We start from the raw sequence: 18165 nt of genomic DNA, 5'->3' as shown, positions 1-18165 counted from the left end.
ATTGTTTATAGCTCCTGCTCCTGTGGTCTGTTTTGAGATGGCGATGCTTTTAATCCACGGATTTGGAGATGGGAGCTTGTTTTAGATAGCTGCTATTTTGTTTACCTGCTTTAATGTGCTCCGAAAGAAATGCTGGGAGTCACACTACATGGGTTTGGGATAGACGTATTTAAAATAAATAAAACAAGAATGGAACCTTCCTTTCCCCAGTGCCGGGGCACTTGCTCTTCGATACAACGAAAGGCATTGGGAGTTCTCTTCGGCATCTGGAGAAACAGTCCCACAGAGAACCCTCCCCAGATTCTCCATTGGTAGGAAGGGAAAGAGACTAGAATCAAGGGAGCTCCTGGGAGGACTCTTTAACCTGAAGCTCTCTGCCCCAGACAGTGCTGCTTTCCTTCTGGGTTTATGTACTCATTAGAGGCCAGACAGATTCCCCCGAATGCTCTTGCCCACAGGGGAGCCAGAAGCCTCTTTGGTCTCCTTTTGATGTGAGTACAAAGCATTGAAATGTGGGTGGTCCCTCTCAGCAAAAGACAGCGCAGCCTGCCTGGTGGGCCTTTCCAGCTGAGACTTCCTCAAGGGGTGGGCCAGCAGATCCCTGACCCAACAGGTGCTGGCCCTTCTCTGATTGCTTCTCGCTTGCTCAGAAGCCTGTGTCTCAGCAGCAAGCGCTGAGTGGATTCGTAATTATGGGAGAGGGGGTGGGATGGCATGGAGAGGCAGCCCCATTTGGGCTAAGAATATCTTAGCTTGGCCTTTGCTATTTATCCTTGCTATTGTATTAAATACTTCCCAGCCTTCATTCTTCATTTCTACAACACCCCTCTGAGATGGGCCATTATTATTTGTATTAGTAGTCTCATTTTGCAGATCAAGAAATAAGCAAACGGTGCATGATTACCCACAGACCCAAGATCTAGACTCCTTTGGGAGTCCATCCCCAAGGAGCCAGCATGGTGTAGCGGTTAAAAGCTGCGGCTTCTAATCTGGCAAGCCGGTTTGATTTCCTGCTCCTCCACATGAAGCCAGCTGGGTGACCTTGGGCTCATCACAGCCCTGATAGAGCTGTTCTGACTGAGCAGTCCTGTCAGAGCTCTCTCAGCCCCACCTACCTCACAGGGTGCCTATTGTGGGGAGAGGAAGGGCAGGCAATTCGAAGCCGCTTTGAGACTCCTGGTAGAGAAAAGTGGGGTATAAAATTAAACTCTTTTGCTTCTTGTTGGCCAGATTTCTCAACTCCTATATGAAATAAGGGGGTAGCTGTGAGGGCAGGCCGAGCTCAGTGTCAGAGATTTCTCAGCCCTACCTACCTCACAGGGTGCCTGTTGTGGGGAGAGGAAGGGAAGGCGATTGTAAGTTGCTTTGAGACTCCTTCGGGTAGAGAAAAACAGGGTATAAAATCCCACTCTTCTTCTTGTTGGACAGATTTCTCATCTCCTGTATTCCATAGGGGTAGTGTAGGTAGCTTTACCCCAGCACAAGTGCTTTTAGGAGCTGCCGGTGTGAATTGCTTTGCCACAGTTGCTGTTTCAATCTCTCTCTCTCTCTTCCTTCCCTCCCAGGAGAAGAGTTTTATGAAGCCTCCCCCTACGAGCCAGTCACCTCTCGTCTCTCTGATATATTCAGACTCGCTTCAATTGTCTCAGGTAATAAAAGCCAAGCAAAACATGCTTTCTTGCCACTTCTATTGGCTCTCCCGCTCCCCGAAGCCCCAAGAGAATTGACGGTCTCCCTTTTTCTCAGCCTCCTGCAAACTTAATTCAGCAGCAGGTTAGAAGAGGCTGACGCTTGCTTGGAGATGAACTTGGGAGATTGGATGGGCTCTGTTGCGGAATCCAGCTCCAGTGTACGTGTGAACAACTTGGGGATCTGTTGTCTCTAAAACATGCTTGTGACACTGCATTTTCCCACATCTGCATGGGAAAGGATAGGTCTGAGCACCTGTTTGGCTGGGAGGGCAGGCTAGAAAGCAGTGGTCGCTGGGTGTAGCCTTCCCATCACTCACCCGGCCTACACATGCCTGGTTCCTCTGTACACCATTTATTTTATTGAATTATCACTTGTGGTTTATCCCTTGGTGAATCCTCCCCCACTCTTTGGCTGAAAGTGCCCATGCTCTGCAACCCATCTTCCCCTGCTGGCGTGCCCATTTGAAAAGCAGAAAGGCAGCGTTCAGCCGGCGAGGATTATATTCCTGATGTATGAAAACAGAAAGGCAGCTTTAAATGTGCTTGTGCCGGGTTTCTGAATCAATTGGAGGCTGATTTACAGTCCCATTCTCGCCTTCTAGCACGGTGTGCATTCGGTTTTACTGTAGCAGGCCTGGCCAGTTACACCTTTCTGCTCTTTTGGGGGAGTTTGTTTTTGCCATGTCAAACAGCGGTTGATGGAAAGCCCTCCCTTGGGTGCCAAAATGTGCTGATGCATGAGATACATTTTGGACATTCTAAAACTAGCCCCTTGTAGCGCCCCCCCCCCCAAACTAAGGTCCCATTTCTGTCTCTGGGAGACTGGAGATGGAATAGAAAGTTAGGCCATGGAGGATGGGGAGGGGGTTCAGTGGCAGAGCCTTTGCTTTGCAGGCAGAAGGCTCCAGGTTCAATCCCTGGCAACCCCCCCCCCCAAAAAAAAAATCAGGTAGGTGATGTGAAAGATCTTTGCCTGAGATCCTTTACAGGGGCTGCCAGTCAAAGCAGACTGTACTGACCTTGATAGAGAAAAGGGCCTGATTTGGTAGAGGGCCACTTCACATGTTCATAGGGTTGTGGGCTTCGACTTGGTTTGGCTGCTTCAGCAAACACCAAAGCCCGAAGCAGTGCATAGGAGGCCAGAGCCACGGCACTTGCCACTTCCGGCTGCAGTGATTGCCGAGGTGGCCGAACCAAGCCGAAGTGCACAACCCTATTCATGTGTGCCACCCCACAACTCCTTATGGCCACCAGATAGCTGTGTTTCGCGTTTAGCACGTCAGTGGCTGCTGCTTGGGAGAACGTATGAAATTCAAGGGAGGGGGCACTAGAGTTTGCCTTCAGAGGGTTTTCTTTCCATTTCAGCACAGGTTTTAGCCAGGCAGTTCTCTAGCAGGAGGCAGGATAAATTCTTAATCCCAAGGTAAATCACCTTCAATTGAACAAGAGCATATTTTGAAAGGATGTCATACCATTGAGAATAAAGAAAACAAAGCCTTGGATTTATCGCCAGGCTGCTAATTTCTGTGTAAATTGGAAGGAGTCGTAGCCTGGCTGACTTCAGCGTTCCATTTCAAGAGCAGGGTCTCTGTTTATCAGGCCAGATTTCAAGCTAGCTTGATGTGCCATCTAAAGAGATCACCTTGGGGGTGGGAAGAGAACTTTCCTTCTTACTGGCCAGGCAGTGAGGGACTCTCCACTCAAATGTGAACTTGGTTGACTTGCAATTGGGACCTAAAGGCAGAGTGGTGAAAGGCGCCAGCTATCCATCAGCCCCCCCCCCCTTCCCCTCTTACCTGGTGAATCTAATTTCTGCTAACCCGCGTTGGTCTTTCTGCGATCGCAGCACCATAATATTAATTAGTGTGGATAAATACTGAAATGATAGTTAATTACAGTATGTAGAATGTTCAGAGACTTAAATTAGATGTGGAAGCAGGATATGTAGATACGCTAGCAATTAATGCATGTAAATATTTGAGATATGAGTAAGTACCCTTACAGTTACCATGTGGGTCTCTGTGCCACTCACTAAGAACATATCATGTGATACGATCATTATTATTTTTTTATACCATATAATTTCCCATCCAAGGAATGGGCATCACAGTTACGGAGTATCTCTCCATGATGTACCAACAGAACATGGGGGCTGCGCGTGCAGAAAGCAACTAGAACATGTGAGCATCAGTCGGCGCCCTCGTCCCTAGAGATTGATGCTGGCAATATCTTACTAGTGTCCCAGTTCATGAAAACCTTTGCTTTATATACACAACACCATTGGGCGAGGGCATAACAGCACGTTTTGTGTGTCTACAAGACAGATGAGCAAATTATGAAACCTCCGGCCCATTTTATCAGTCCCTTATTATCTGATGCTTGGAGGCAGCTCGCTCCAAAGGAAAAATTGGGGGTGAAAAAACCTGTGACACAACAGTCATTGTAAACAAATCGGCTCCAAGGAATAGCCTGTGTTTTCTTTGGTGCAGCGGGGGGAATGGGGAGAGGCAAGCACAATTAAACTGAAGAATATTCAGGCTTCACTGCTCTCTTGGCTGTGTCCTGCCTGCTGCAACCTGCCTGTACTCTAAATAGCGCCAAAGGTAAACTGTACACACTTGGTCTGTAAAAGGTGTAAATTGGCATGATCTTGCTGAAGCCCTGCCAAAGACAGAGGTGAATCGTTGGCAGCCAGTTCTGGACGTCAGAAAACAGGAGCCAGCAGATAAAGCAAATTCCTCGGCCACCTGCAGTTGGGTCTAACCTAGCCATTATGTTAAGTGCTCTACAGAGCAAGGCCTTCATCACATTTTAGCTCCTGTGGTGGCTTCATTACCTGGAGTTTCTCCAGTCCTGGAAAATATAAATAACTTTCTCTGTGGGATGGGAATCTTCCACCTGGAATGCGGTAGCACTTTTTTGATCATAGCAAAGAGGAACAATGACTGCTGGACACATTTCCACCTTGGAGGAGCGGCAAGGGGCTAATGCCTCAAGAAGCACACAGATACAGCAAGCACAGATGAAAAGGCAGGACTGGGGGGAGGGAGAGAGGAAGGAGCAAAGGGCTGCTATAGTTCTGGGCAGAGAAACAAGGAGAGGCAGCTCCAGAATGGCATTGGCAGAGCTCCCTCCTGCCTTAGTCTTTTTATGTTGTTTACTGCATATCTTGGTGGTTACCTTTGGGGGGGGGGGATGAAGGGAAGCAGGAGTGTCCAGCAATAAAGGGCAGAGGACTGAACATTTCCCAGGCTTGCAAGGAATATCAGCAAAGAGAAGACATGGGCTGAGAAGGAAGTCCAAACTACCATGTATGTGAACGTCAAAACTGAACACTGAAGCTGCTCTCCTTCTTTCTGCTGATGAGCGTCACCCAAGGCTCGTCCAGTAGTTTACCAGCACCAAAGCTTGTCAGGATATCACCCAGTCCGGGCTTTCATGATAGGGGTCGGATGCTTCCAGTGTTCCTGTTCTTCCGTTAGCTCCAGAATTTCCCCAAGGCTCAAGGTCATTAGAGCTGGATCTTTTGCAGAGCCTCATATCTTCTTGACTCATCAGTCTATGTCACAGGAGCCTATCACGCTTGCCTTGGAGGGCAGGAGGTCCCTGTGTTAATATACAGACTCCTTGCTGGAAGCCATGTCACTGCGGTTCCAACAGCTGGGATATGACAATGCAGGGAGTGGGTCAGAAGGGACGGCGCTTTATTGCTCCTTGGAGATACGTTGCATGCCTTGATGCGCTGCCTGGATGGCTGGAGCTCAACAGAGAGTCTTCTCTAAAAGATTAATTTTTTTTTAAATGCTTCTTCTGTGTCTTCCAAGCCCTGCTCAATAAAGGACATAAAGCTCCTGTCAGTTGCAGGGAGACATATAGCCCTTTCTAGGCAGAGGTGACCCGCAAGTCATGATGGCAAGAAGGGAGCTTATTGCCTGTAGGTGGAGGCAGGGCAGGTCACTGGCCCTGATGTAGAGGCCTGAAACTCTGTAGGAGGAAGTTATTGGATTGCCAGCTCTGGCTTTGGAAATTCATGGAGATTTGGATGCCGTATCTCTGAAGGATTTGATGCTGTATTAGTGTGGCCAAATTCCCGATGGAGGCTGGTGATCTTCCAGAATTACATCTGATCTCCTGGCTGCAGAGACCAATTCCCCTGGAGAAAGTGGCTGTTTTGGAGGGCAGACTCTGTGGCATCATACACTGCTGAGGTTCCTCTGCTCTCCAGACCCCACCCATCTCAGTTTCTAGTCCCAAATCTCCATGAATTTCCCAACCCTGATCTGGCAACTGTATAGAGCAGGGTGGCCAAACTATGACTCTCCAGATGTCCATGGACTACAGTTCCCATGAGCCCCTGCCAGCACATGGACATCTGGAGATCCATAGTTTGGCCACCCCCGCTATAGAAAGTCTCTACCCTCCAAAGCTGCTGTTTCCTCCAGGGAAGTGATCTCTGTAGTCTGGAGATCAGCTTTAATTCTTGGAGAACTCCTGGTCCTGGCAACCCTAGTTGTGGGGTAAGGTGGGAGTTTAGCTGCACCTGGCTATGGCGGTTGACTTTGGTGGCCTTCCTCAAGGTCTCCTCAGTCCTGCGTGTACAAGGGGCACGAGAAGTGACTTCTTTGTCTCTTGGGAATGCTGAGAGTGGATGAGTCGCTGATGGGGGAATGGGTGTGGTTTTGTTTAGTAGCATTATAGCTAAGTATGGAACTCACAGTATGTTTAACGAGGCCCAATGGAGCTCAGGGGGCTTCCTCAAAAATGGATGAAGCTCCCATGTTCTTTAGAACCAACTTAGTCCTGGTGACAACTTCCTGATACAAAAATGGGTCAATAACAGCCAGGTGAAAAAAAGGAAAGATTCCCTGGCCTCTGGAGAGCTGTACTTTACGGATCTTGCCAGTGGAGGTGGTCTTGGTGGACCTTGAGGGCTAAAATCTCAGCTCTCGGCAATGGAGTTAATTCTGAATGCTGTCTCTGCAGACTCATAGTGTTGCTAATATAGCTTATTGCCACATGAAACTGGGGTGATTTCTGCATCTGATTTTGTCCTTGGTCCTGTTAATGAGTTTTGAGCTGATGAGCTAAAGGCAGCTGCTTTGGAAACAGAAGCTGTGTAAATACACCCAAGAACTGATTCTTAGTCTTGAAGGAGATGGCAGCTCCCTTGGAGACTTGTCACAGTTCTAGTGACATGTCTGAGCCACTGTGGAGCAGTGGGTGCCGGGACTAGGGCCTGGGAGACCCAAGTTCAGATCCTGACTCTTGCCATGAAGGTGTTTGGATAACCTTGGGCCCACCAGCCTGACCTACTCTAGAGGGGCACCGCAAGGACAGAATGGAGAGAGGAGAGCCATGCATGCCATCCTCAGCTCCTTGGAGGAAAGGCAGATAAAAATGTGCTATGAACACATTGGGCTTCCAGGTCAGTACTACAGCCACCATAATATAATGCATAGTGGCTAAACTGCGGCTCTCTCAGCTGGCAGAGGCTCAGCATGATTGTAGTCTACGGACATCTGGAGAGTGACGGTTTGGCCACCCCCCGGTATAGTGGATGGGGTGCCAGGCAAGGATCTGGGTTTGAATTAATGGTCTGCCCTGGAAGATCACTGCAGTCATTTTATTTCATCCTAACCTACCTCATTGGGTTGTTGTTATAAATATATAATGGAGGGGAAATGACAATGTTGCAATCCACTCTGGGTTACCATTGTGGAGACAAGAGGGCCATGAATATATACCGTCCTATGCATGCATTAGCACCAAAGAACCAAAGTCCTCAGAAAAAGGAGTGGAGTGGAACTGGCTGTGTGTGTGTGTTTATTCTGCAGTACCCATTGCGCTACAGCTTATATGGACTCTGCAGCAGTCCACTTTAGTCAGCTCCCTCTGGACATGTGGGACATGGGCCCTGTGGAAGCAAAGGACCTCTGGACGTGCTGCATGCAGGGGCAGAATGTACTGAAAGGGTGCATCCGATCTCCAAAGGATGCCCCATGGAGAGGAGATGTCTTTGGGGCAGAAGAATTTCGGGTTCTTTCTGTCTCATCCTAATTCTGTGAACAGGAAATCTGGCATGACACTTGGAAGCAGCTCTGCAAAACTCTTTTTCCAAGAAATGTAGTGCTTAGATTCCAAATGACAATAGTTTTCTTTTTTTCCGCTCCGAATTAAATCCCCATCAATAAACTATTTAGCTGGTGGAACATAGGCAATGTGCCGGGTTTGGCATTGAGAAGCATTAGCTCTTGGATGTATTTATTCTGGATTGCAAACCCGCACCCCCCCCCCAATGTTTTTGGGAAGGGGAGGAGAGAGAGGGTGGAGGGTGGCTCAGTGGAGACTGTGGGGGTGACGCTGCGGGGGGCGGGGAGAGGAGAAGATGCTAAATGCTGAGGAGTGTCACTTTCCCAGCTGCGTGGGGATGTAAAGCGATTACCCTCAGGTTGGCTCCAAAGGCAGATGTGGAAAACATGTTATTTAAATTTCAAAAACTCCCGACTCCTTGCCTAGCGGCTGTCAGACCTGCTAAGCCTCACCACAAAAGCAGGTTAGAGATGCGGCTCGGTCTTTCAAAGCTTTCATTCGCAAAACTAACAAGCCTGAGGGATGTGCTCCAAACTAGCAAGCCGGAGGCTGGGCTTCTTCTGAGTCAGGCCCCTGGTCTCTCAGGTTCACGGTTGTCTCTTCTGACAGGCAGCCGCTCTCCAGGATCTCCGGCGAAGGTCTGTCACGTCACACGAGCAGCACGGGCAGCTCGGGAAGCGACTGGGCAAAGCCTAAGCTGGCTCCTCTGTCTCCCTGCAAAGAAACTGGGTCGGTGCTCATGCTGAATGCGACGATTCTGTGCCCAATCAGCAGAATCCCCCCTTTTTGTGTGTGTGAGGACAATAGGGAGGAAGACGTCTGCTATCGGGGAACTCACAAGATATTTTTCCGGGCATACACACAGGACACTGTGGACAAGTTAGTGCCTGTAGAATACGGCTCTTTCCTGGAAGTAGAGCATTGATTAAAACAACTTGGTTAATGAGAGTGGGACGCTGAAGATCACTAGAGAAGTGGCCCGCAAGGACGTCTCCCATTCTGCGCACCCACCTTTAATAAGCTACTCCATGTCGTGGCTTGCTAACACCCTGTCTCATACTGGGGAGCCAGTGTGTGCAGTAGCTGGATTAGGATCTAGGAAACACACAGATGAACATACCCAGTCTGCCATGGCAGCTCTCTAGATCAGGGGTAGTCAACCTGTGTCCCTCCAGATGTCCATGGACTACAATTCCCATGAGCCCCTGCCAGCAAACGCTGGCAGGGGCTCATGGTAATTGTAGTCCATGGACATCTGGAGGCCCACAGGTTGACTACCCCTGCTCTAGATGACCTTGGGCAGTCGTTCTGTCTCAGTCCAACCTGCCTCACTGTGTTGTTTTGAGAATAGGGCTACAAGTTCCCTCAGACCCGCTGGTGGGGGATGGGAGGTACACATATGGAGGGAGCAGGGGAATTTCAGAAATCCATGCAATATGGCTATGTGACCCGGAAGTGGCGCAGGAACGTAAATGGGTGAAGATCTGCTTTTTGGGCAAAACTCTATGGTAGTTTCTGAGCACTCCTAGTTGTTTGCTGCCAGTCAGACTGGGATTTGCTGAGATGATTCTTCTTCTTAGACGGGGACAGTGACAGTACAGTAGGAGAAAATGCAGTGGGGTGGAATAGCACGAGATGAGGATGCCACCTGGCAGAATGATGATGACTGACAACTCAGTGGGAGCTGCCCCAAAGCATGGCTACCATTTCTGCTGCCTGCCTTTTGCTAATGGCTACAGTGCAGGCCAAGAATTCAGCTTGAAAATTTCTTTCTTGTCTATTCATCTTCGGCTGACGGGTGGTCTCAACCTCCAGGAGGAGGCTGGCAAGCTCCCACAATTACAACTAATCACCAAGTGGCAGAGAGTGGTTCCCCTGGAGGAAAAGAAAATGTTTTGGAAGGTGGCCTCTATAGCATTATACCTCTCATCCCTCCCCAGGCCCCACTTCCTCAGGCTTCACCCCCAAAATCTCCAGGTATTTCCCAAGCCAGAGCTTGGAACCCTCATCTCCAGCAATGCTGAGAATTTGGAGGGCTGCGGCCTATCTGGTCGATAGAAACAGTGGCGGGCAGCGTCATTCGTCTATCGGCAAGACTTGTCCTGAGTGGTTATTGTTCTGATTTGCCGCTGCTAGGGAGATCGTAGGGCAGCCAGACGCACAGAGGTGCTTCCTTTGAATGCTGCGATAGGGGGATTTATGCATTCAAGGTCCGTTTAGGGAAAGGCAACGGATGCCTCTTTGATCCCAAGGAGCCAATCAGGTGAGGTACACCCAGCTCTCCCACTGCAGGGTCTAAGTCTACTGCAATGGCTTCCTCTCTTCATTAACATGTAGCTCTTGTACCTCACTAATGAGCTCCCCAGAAAGCAGAACTCATTCAAATGTTGGCTCTATTAAAATGCATCTCAGTCTCTGCTGGTCTCCAGCAGGGCAGGAGTAGGGGCTCCGGAGGCTTAGGAAATAAAGCTTTGCCTTGCATAGATCCTGCACTGATGTTGGCTTGATGGGGAAAGGTGGCCTAGATTCACACTCTGAAAGGGCGGGGAGGAGGGAAGCCGCCTCGGCTATTCTGGCCCTTGTAGCCGCTTAAGGAATGGAAGGTGGGAGGGGTGGATCCAGACGACCTAGTTCTTGCTCCCTCGAGAGCCACCTCTTCCAAAAGTAAATCTCTTAGGCAGTTTAGGAGTCAGCAAGAAGGAGAATCTGTGCCACCTCTGGGGTAGCTTCCTACCCACAGCTCTTAATGGACATAGACACCCTTTCAGTGGGATGGAATGGAAAGTGGCCTCTTTGGTTTCAGGGTGCTTTTGATTTTGCAGCAGTGGGTTGAAACTGGAAATGGGCCTGCAGGTCCCTCCAGAGATGGTTCTCCCCAGCATTGGGTGGGGTGAATGGGCTGGCGCTCCCTTCCTTGAGCCACTTCTTGGGCAGACTGAACTAGTAAGTTTGGCCAGGAGGTAAACTGTATTGGGACTGATGTGGTGCTCTGTGGCTGCTGGGCATTGGGCGTCTGGCTTTGACGCAGCTGATATTGGCTAACCCTTCTGTTCAGCTTAATTGCATGTATTCCCCCCCCCCCTGGGTCTTTTGGAACGTCCTGAGTTTCTGCTTCTGATCTTCGCTAATGCTTGTGATTGTAGGAATTTTCCCCAGCAGCCTAAAGGTGTGGGGGGTGGCAATCCTTGGGAAACAATGGCTTCCGTTGTACAGAGAGGTGGTCCAAACTGAAACCTTATGTTGAATCCATTCTTCTCTTCCAAAAGGGTGGAGCGGGTGAGCATGTGCTTGGAGGGGAGAATGTCCCTTTCTCTTTGCGTGCCGTGGCGTGCTTTGCTGGGTATGACTTTAATTTTATGCTGGATTAGCACTTGGCCCTTCAGAAACCCTACAGTCACGAAGTAAACTGGATGTTGTGGGAAGAGGGAATGGGGATCTCCATCGACCTCAGCATCTCTGAGCAGGGGCTGCTGAAGGAGATGGCCCAGGATCACAGGCTGGAAGTCTCCAAAATATCCCCATCAGTGTTTCAGGCCTGGCCTGCAGCAAGCGTGAAATAGGCCCACCAGTGCATGGAGGGGAATTGGGGTTGCCAGCCTTCAGGTGACAGCGGGAGGCTTCCTGCTATTATACCTGATCTCCAGATGATCAGTTCACCCGGAGAAAGTGGTTTCTTTGGAAGCTGGGCCCCATGTCATCATGGCCCACTGAAGTCCCCAGACGCTGCCCTTATCAGGCTATCCCCCCCCCCCAATATCCAGGTATTTCCCCACCTGGAGCTAGCAACTGTATGGGGACTGGAGAGGAGGCTTTGGGGTTGTAGAAAGGGATAGGTTCCCCTTCCTGTGGTTATCTGGAAAGGGGAAGATTTCTTATTTACTTTTTTTTTTACTCTTAGTTTGGAGAGGCTGGCGAAGGAAGAGGTGGCTGAGGAGGTGTGGGGACCTTCTTTCTGAGAGAGGCCTCATGAGAAGTAGGCAGCCTGAGATGGGCATGGAGTCCAATGGTCTGCAGATGCTAGGCTTGTAGACTTCGGGCGCGTTGGCAAGGAAGGGTGAGGAAGAATAACTAGGGATGTGTGTTTCTCGGCCGAAGAACCTCCAAAGCAAGGCACCTTCAGAGACAGGTCGATCCGAGGCGGTCTGAAGCACCAAATCTCATGTTCAAACAGATTCAAAGTGGGAATTCCGAGGTGCGCCTTGGGGCGCTTCTGGCTGCCTCGGAGCGCTTCAGGCACTCTGAGGCATTTTGGATGTGGCAAATAAAGGAAAGATGGGGGGAGGGGGAGGTGCCATAGAGTGAGGGATGTCATAGAGCAGGGGTGGCCAAAGTGTGGCTCTCCAGATATCCATGGACTACAATCACTATGAGCCCCATCTGGAGAGCTGCAATTTGACCACCCCACTCCCCTCCCCTTGGCAGCTTCTCCTTGGAGAACTGTGGCTCAGTAACACAATGTTACTGTACACACTGCACTGGAACCAACAAGGCTTTGTGTGGGGGGGGGACACCTTATTTTCCACTCTATTTCCTCTTTCCCTCCTCCTGGAAACCCCTATATTCTTTCCATTCTTCCTTCTCTTTTCCTCACCTATCAACCCACCCACTTTTTTATCTGCCTCCGTCTTCAGTCATTTATTATGTATTTACTGTGTTCATACCCATTTTGCTCCACAGTGGCACCAAAAGCAGCTTTCACCTTTATCCTCTTCTCCATCTTATCTGCATAGCAACCCAGTGAGATAAGTTTGGCTGCGAATTCATAACTGGCACATAGTCCCCTGGCACTCTTGTTGTTGCCAGGCCTAGCCCAGACGAGTCCTCCCTTAAAGGCCTAATCTATCCTTCTCCTCCCCCTGCCTTGCACTGACAGAAACCAAGAGTCCTTCCAGCATGGTATAGTGGGCAAAGTGTTGGACTAGGTCCTAGGAAACCCAGGTTTGAGTCCTCATTCTGCCACAGAAACTAACTGGGTGACTTTGGGCCTGTCATACACTCTCAGCATTGCCACCCTACCAAGCAAGGTGGTTTTGAGTATAAAATAGAAGAGAGAATAGTGATGGAAGCTACTGTGGGTTCCCATTGGGCAGAAAAGTGGGGTATAAATTAAATAAGTAAAAGGGTTGATGGCTGGTGATGCTGTTGTGGTTGCCTAGCAACAGCCTCTGAGATGGCGTTCATTTCTCCACCCTAGATACAGGCCTTCTGTTATTTTGGGCTTTTAAAACCCTTACAAGGTATTTCACATTTTCCTGCAAACTTGGGCACTTGTCAGGTTTGTATCTATCTATCTTGGTGTTTATGCCTCCAGGCCTCAGATTTAAGTATCCACAGATTTGGTCATATTTTGAATTAGATATATTGATGGATGTGTTAATCATGAGTTCTAAGGATTCTCCAACTTAAGGTGCTTATAAGGCTGAAAGGTCTAGCTGTGCACAGTTTCCTATCTTGGAGAAAAGATGATCCATTAAGGTTCATGGAGGTGATACTGAGGTGGTAAATGACTGGCAAGAGAAATTTGTTCACATCTGATAAATCCCCACTGATAAGTCATATTCAGACAAGAGGGCAGTTGGTAATTACTTTGTGATTCCAAAGATTTTCACAGTGCGTGGCATATTTGCACTCTAATACCTGCATGTGGGGCATATTACCTTTCTCTTGTAGCAACCAGGGACGGGTTTTTAAAAGAGGTATCAAATTGCCCCACTTAACTGGGCTTTTCTGTGTCCTCCGACTTGCTTTTATTCCCTTGCAATCGTGCAACTGAGAAAACCAGCTTATGGGAGAGGAATTGTGGTAGAATAGCAGCAGGCAGAATAAGGTTGATTCCTTGGCTCCAAATTCCAAATCAGTGCCAGAAGACTCCGGCCCTGCTTCTCTCTGTAGCCTGGGAGGGATCTGTGGGCCATCAAAATCACAGTGGAGGCTTCCCTTAAGATAGGGACTGCTGCCTGCCTTTTGCTAATGGCTACAGTGCAGGCCAAGAATTCATTCTGTTAGAAAGCCCTTCTGGTCTCCCCTGCTTGTTCCATCCAGTCTGAACTGGGAGACAATGGCCAAGTTCTAAGACCACATGGATTGTGGGCCAAGGAAGAATGGGCTTGAGGGGTATGTGTGATTTTATCAGGGTGCCTACTAGATTTTTAAAGGGCAATTCATCATTCTGACAAAAAAAAAATATCCAGCTTTTGTCCTTCCCTCCCTCCTTCCTTCCCGCAACCTTCTTCTTGTACTGACATTTGATGTTCCAGGACAGATGCAGAGATTCCAGCTTGACTTGGCAGAGGAGGATTTTCCACTTTTTAAGCATATCCCCCAACTTCAGAACACACACGTAGCACAGGCTAGCCCTGTATATTGTGATTATATGGGGCTTTTGTGGTTTCAGATGTGCCTTTTATTCTTGGACTGAGAGCTGGTTCCACCACAGTTTTCTGCAGCGGAAGGACGAGTCGTGGAATAAGGCCCTTAACAGTGAAGACAAAACTCATTATCCTCTTACTTGGCCTGGCTCTTCAGACATAGTCTTTGCTCAAAGTAAATGCGAAGCACATCCTAGGATTATGACCTACTTCCAGTTGCTACTCATTGGAGAAGCCTGGAATGAATGATTTATCTAGTTATTGATCAAAACATTGATATCCTGCCTTTCCTCAAGGTTTAAGGTGGTTTACAATAATAAAAACATTTCCCACTCAATGAAAATAATCTCTCCCCCTGTTCCTTTAAAATAGACTGGCTGTTCAAATCCCATCAGAAGCCCCAGCAAACAAGCAGACTTAAGCAGTGCCTCCTGAAGTTTGACAGGAAGGGGGCCACCCTCACTCCTGGGAGCCCGTTCATGAAGCTGATGCTATGATAGAAAAGGTCCAGGCTCCGGCTGATGCTGGATGGGCCACCTTAAGAGGTGAGAGAGCCAACAGCTGGATGCCTGGCGACCATAGTTGGTGCACAGAACCACATGAAGGTGAAGGTCCTTCAAATATAATTGGAGTAGCTGGACCTGCTCCTTCCCAAAGAGGAATGATTTGCTGTTGTCTGTGGATCAGAGAAAAGTAAGCGGGTGCTCACCATGCCATTCCCTTCCAGCTTCTAAAGAAGGAGAGTTTTTCACTCCCAAAACAACCAGTTCCATTGTTAGTTTGACAGGGCTGTGGAGAGCCACAATGGGCCTCTGGACAAAGATCCCACCACCCGCATGTCAGTATGACTCTGATCCAAACCATGTGTCTAATTTTGTAATTTTATATTTGTACATGCGTAGATGGGAGGCAAGGCAGCACGGAATAGGCCAATTTTGTCAGATCTTGGAAACCTCGCAGGGTCAGCACTTGGAAAGGAAACCACCAACGATGACTCTGCAGAGGAAGGCAAACTACTGCTTCTCACTTGCCTTAAATGCTCCTTGCTGGGGTCACCATAAGTTGACTGTGATTTGGTGACACTTTATAAATGCACAAATAGAAAGAGAGAGAGAGAGAGAGAGAGAGAGAGAGATTGAAGATGTGCCAATATAGGATACATCTGAGAAAATAGGCTGTAGTTCACAAAAACTTCATATCACAATAAATCTTTAGTAAATCAGCAAGAAATCTATTTCAGTTTACCTTTTCCTAGCAGAAAGGCTGGTGCACACTAATTAGGAGCTGGCGCTGGATGAGAAGTCCTGGGTCACTGGGATTGATTTTGCTGATATATTTTCTTAAAACGATTATGTCATTTGTCACATAACTAGAAACGTAATGTTCACAGCAGCAATGCAGCACTTACAAAGGGATATTAGATGTTACATCAGTACAACAAAAACCCACCGCCTGTACAGTGCTTAAAATGTAATTAAATCTAATTGGGGCAGTGGGGTGGAGAAGAAGTCCTAACTTCCATATCGTGTGTATAACCACTGAGGCAGATTAACATTTTGCTGCCGTGCATGTTTAAGGGCAGGGGGAAGCATCTGTTTACTACTTTGATATATCATGGGGAAAATATTAACTCCCCCTTCCCCCGCTTCCATTCATAGTAATAAGAATTTGCTGCTACACTGCTATTAAGGAAGTTTTAAGTTGCCAGCAGGGATGAGAAGTAGCTGAGGCCAAGGCTGACAAGTAAGAGATGGGAGAAGAAGAGGGGAAAGAGAAACCAAGGGATATCATGAAAGTAAGAATGAAACAAAGGAAGGGGAAAAGTATGAGAAAGAGGAAGACGAATGAAGAAAAGAGGGAAGGTATTGTTTTCCCAGTGCGGTAACAGGCTGAGTAGACAAAACTGTGGAGTTGGGAAGAAGGAAAGGAAGAGGGAATCAGACAGCTGAAAACAACATTGTTAGGAGGCTGCAGCCTGGCAGTGATTCTTGTAGCCGTGAGCTGTGCTGGCTGGTCTTCCCTTGCCTTGCCTTGCCTTGCCTTGCCCCACTGCTGGTTTAGTTGATGGGTTTAACAGGATATGCAAACATTTGCTTCCTTGTAGTAAACTTTGGGGGATATGGAATGGTATAATATAGCCTGATCTTATCAGATGTCAGCAGCTAAGCAGGACTGGTAGGAGAAGAAGAGTTGGTTCTCATATGCTGCTTTTCTCTACCCAAAGGAATCTCAAAGCGGTTTACATTCACCTTCTCTCTCCTCTCCCCTGGGAGGTAGGTGAGGCTGAGAGAGCCCTGATATCACTGCTTGGTCAGAACAGTTTTATCAGTGCTGTGGCGAGCCCAAGGTCACCCAGCTGGCTGCATGTGGGGGAGCGGGGAATCAAACCCAGCTCGCCAGATTAGAAGTCCGCACTTCTCGCCACTGCACCAATCTGGTACTTGGATGGGAGAACACCAAGGAAGACTTTGCAGGGAAAAGCAATTGCAAACCATCTCTGTTTCATCACTTGCCTTGAAAACCTCTTGGGGCTGGGACTTGACAGCTTTTTGCACCCCCCTCCCCAGAGTAAGCTTTGCAGAAATGCACAGCTAGCCAAAAGCAGAACTATTGCTGTTTACTGTGCTCTGCCTTCCTCGTGCCCTTGGTGCAGGCTTTCTCAGCCAGGGTTTCATGACACCCAGGGGTTTCTTGATGGCCCTGGAAGGGTTTCCTGGATGGATGGGAGTTAATTATATGAATTTGTTAAACATTTATCGGATGATATATGGTCATGTTAATCTGCCCCCCGTAAAATGGCCAATGATGGGCCTGGAGGGGGTGGGAAGAGGAGTCACCCTAGGTGGATATGTACAGAGCTCTGCTTCCCAACCATATTCTACACAATCACATAATTTCTGGGGTTTCTTGAAGCCTAGAGAATGTTTCAGGAGTTTCTCAATGGTAAAAAAGCTGAGAAAGGCTGCAGGGCAGGTCTTCTGTAGAAATAAAATGTGATGTATTCTGAAAACAGCATAGCACCAGCTCAGTTGCCCTTATGGTTGACTGGAGCCCCTAGGATTTTGTCCCCTCCCATCCCTGCCTCTCAGTGGCCCTATGTGCTTCTGTCATTCATAGCCATTTGAAGCCTACCTGTAGCCCCCCCCCTCAGGTCCCATGTGTTGCCATGTGCTCCTCCGACTGACCCTTCCATAACTCACTCTTCTTCTTGGACAGGAATGGATCCTGCCGCCAACTCCAAAAGTAACCACTGCCTAGATGCAGCCAAAGCCTGTAACCTGAATGACAACTGCAAGAGGCTCCGTTCAGGCTACATCTCTACCTGCAACAAGTCCTACGACACCTACCGTTGCAACCGCCGCAAGTGCCACAAAGCCCTGCGCCAGTTTTTTGACCGCGTGCCCAGCGAGTATACCTATCGGATGCTCTTCTGTTCTTGCAAGGACCAGGCCTGTGCTGAGCGCCGTCGGCAAACGATTGTCCCTGACTGCTCCTATGAGGACAAAGAAAAGCCAAACTGCTTGGACCTCCGGAACCAGTGTCGGTCAGACCCACTTTGTCGGTGAGGATTGTCTCCGTTTCTTTCTTCCATTGATAGTTGCTTTGTTCTGGGCTTGCTGGTCAGCGGGGGTGTTTCTGCGTTGGCTGTTTGTGATTTGAATTGATTTTGGTTTGGGGGGACCTTTGTCTGCAAGACTGTGAAATCATGAGATGAGTAATTCGATTTTGAGGCTCGTTTTATGGTGTGCTTGCAAGACATTGCAAAGGGTGTGCAAAGGGTGTGCTTGCAAGACATTGTGCTATGCTGGCGGAGGATGAAAGTAAGGCTGTGGAATCTTGTGGAAGTAGGAGAGGGAAATGGTCATTTTACTTCGTAAATGGAAAATGAGGTGAAGGTAGATCCACATATAGATCTTCTGGGTTGCTGCGTAGGCTGGTACCAATTCAGATCCTGCTTTGACTTCCAAATGCTTCATCTGTTCCCAAGGGTCTTGTTGCAAGGCAAAACTTGTTGC

General features: G+C 48.5%; 1 protein-coding gene across 1 annotated transcript in view; it reads left to right on the top strand.

Annotated features, from left to right (window-relative positions):
• The window catches only part of GFRA2 (GDNF family receptor alpha 2), an 87165-nt gene that overhangs the window by 21000 nt on the left and 48000 nt on the right, over positions 1-18165 (top strand). The window contains exons 3-4 of the mRNA XM_077305865.1: positions 1566-1649; positions 17366-17711. Coding sequence (XP_077161980.1) covers positions 1566-1649; positions 17366-17711 — 430 coding nt within the window. The remainder of the gene's footprint in view (positions 1-1565; positions 1650-17365; positions 17712-18165) is intronic.

This window comes from Paroedura picta, chromosome 12 (assembly GCF_049243985.1).
Source record: "Paroedura picta isolate Pp20150507F chromosome 12, Ppicta_v3.0, whole genome shotgun sequence".
NCBI classification, from domain to species: domain Eukaryota; kingdom Metazoa; phylum Chordata; class Lepidosauria; order Squamata; family Gekkonidae; genus Paroedura; species Paroedura picta.
Note: the sequence above shows the minus strand (reverse complement) of the source record. Positions and strands in the feature narration are given on the sequence as shown.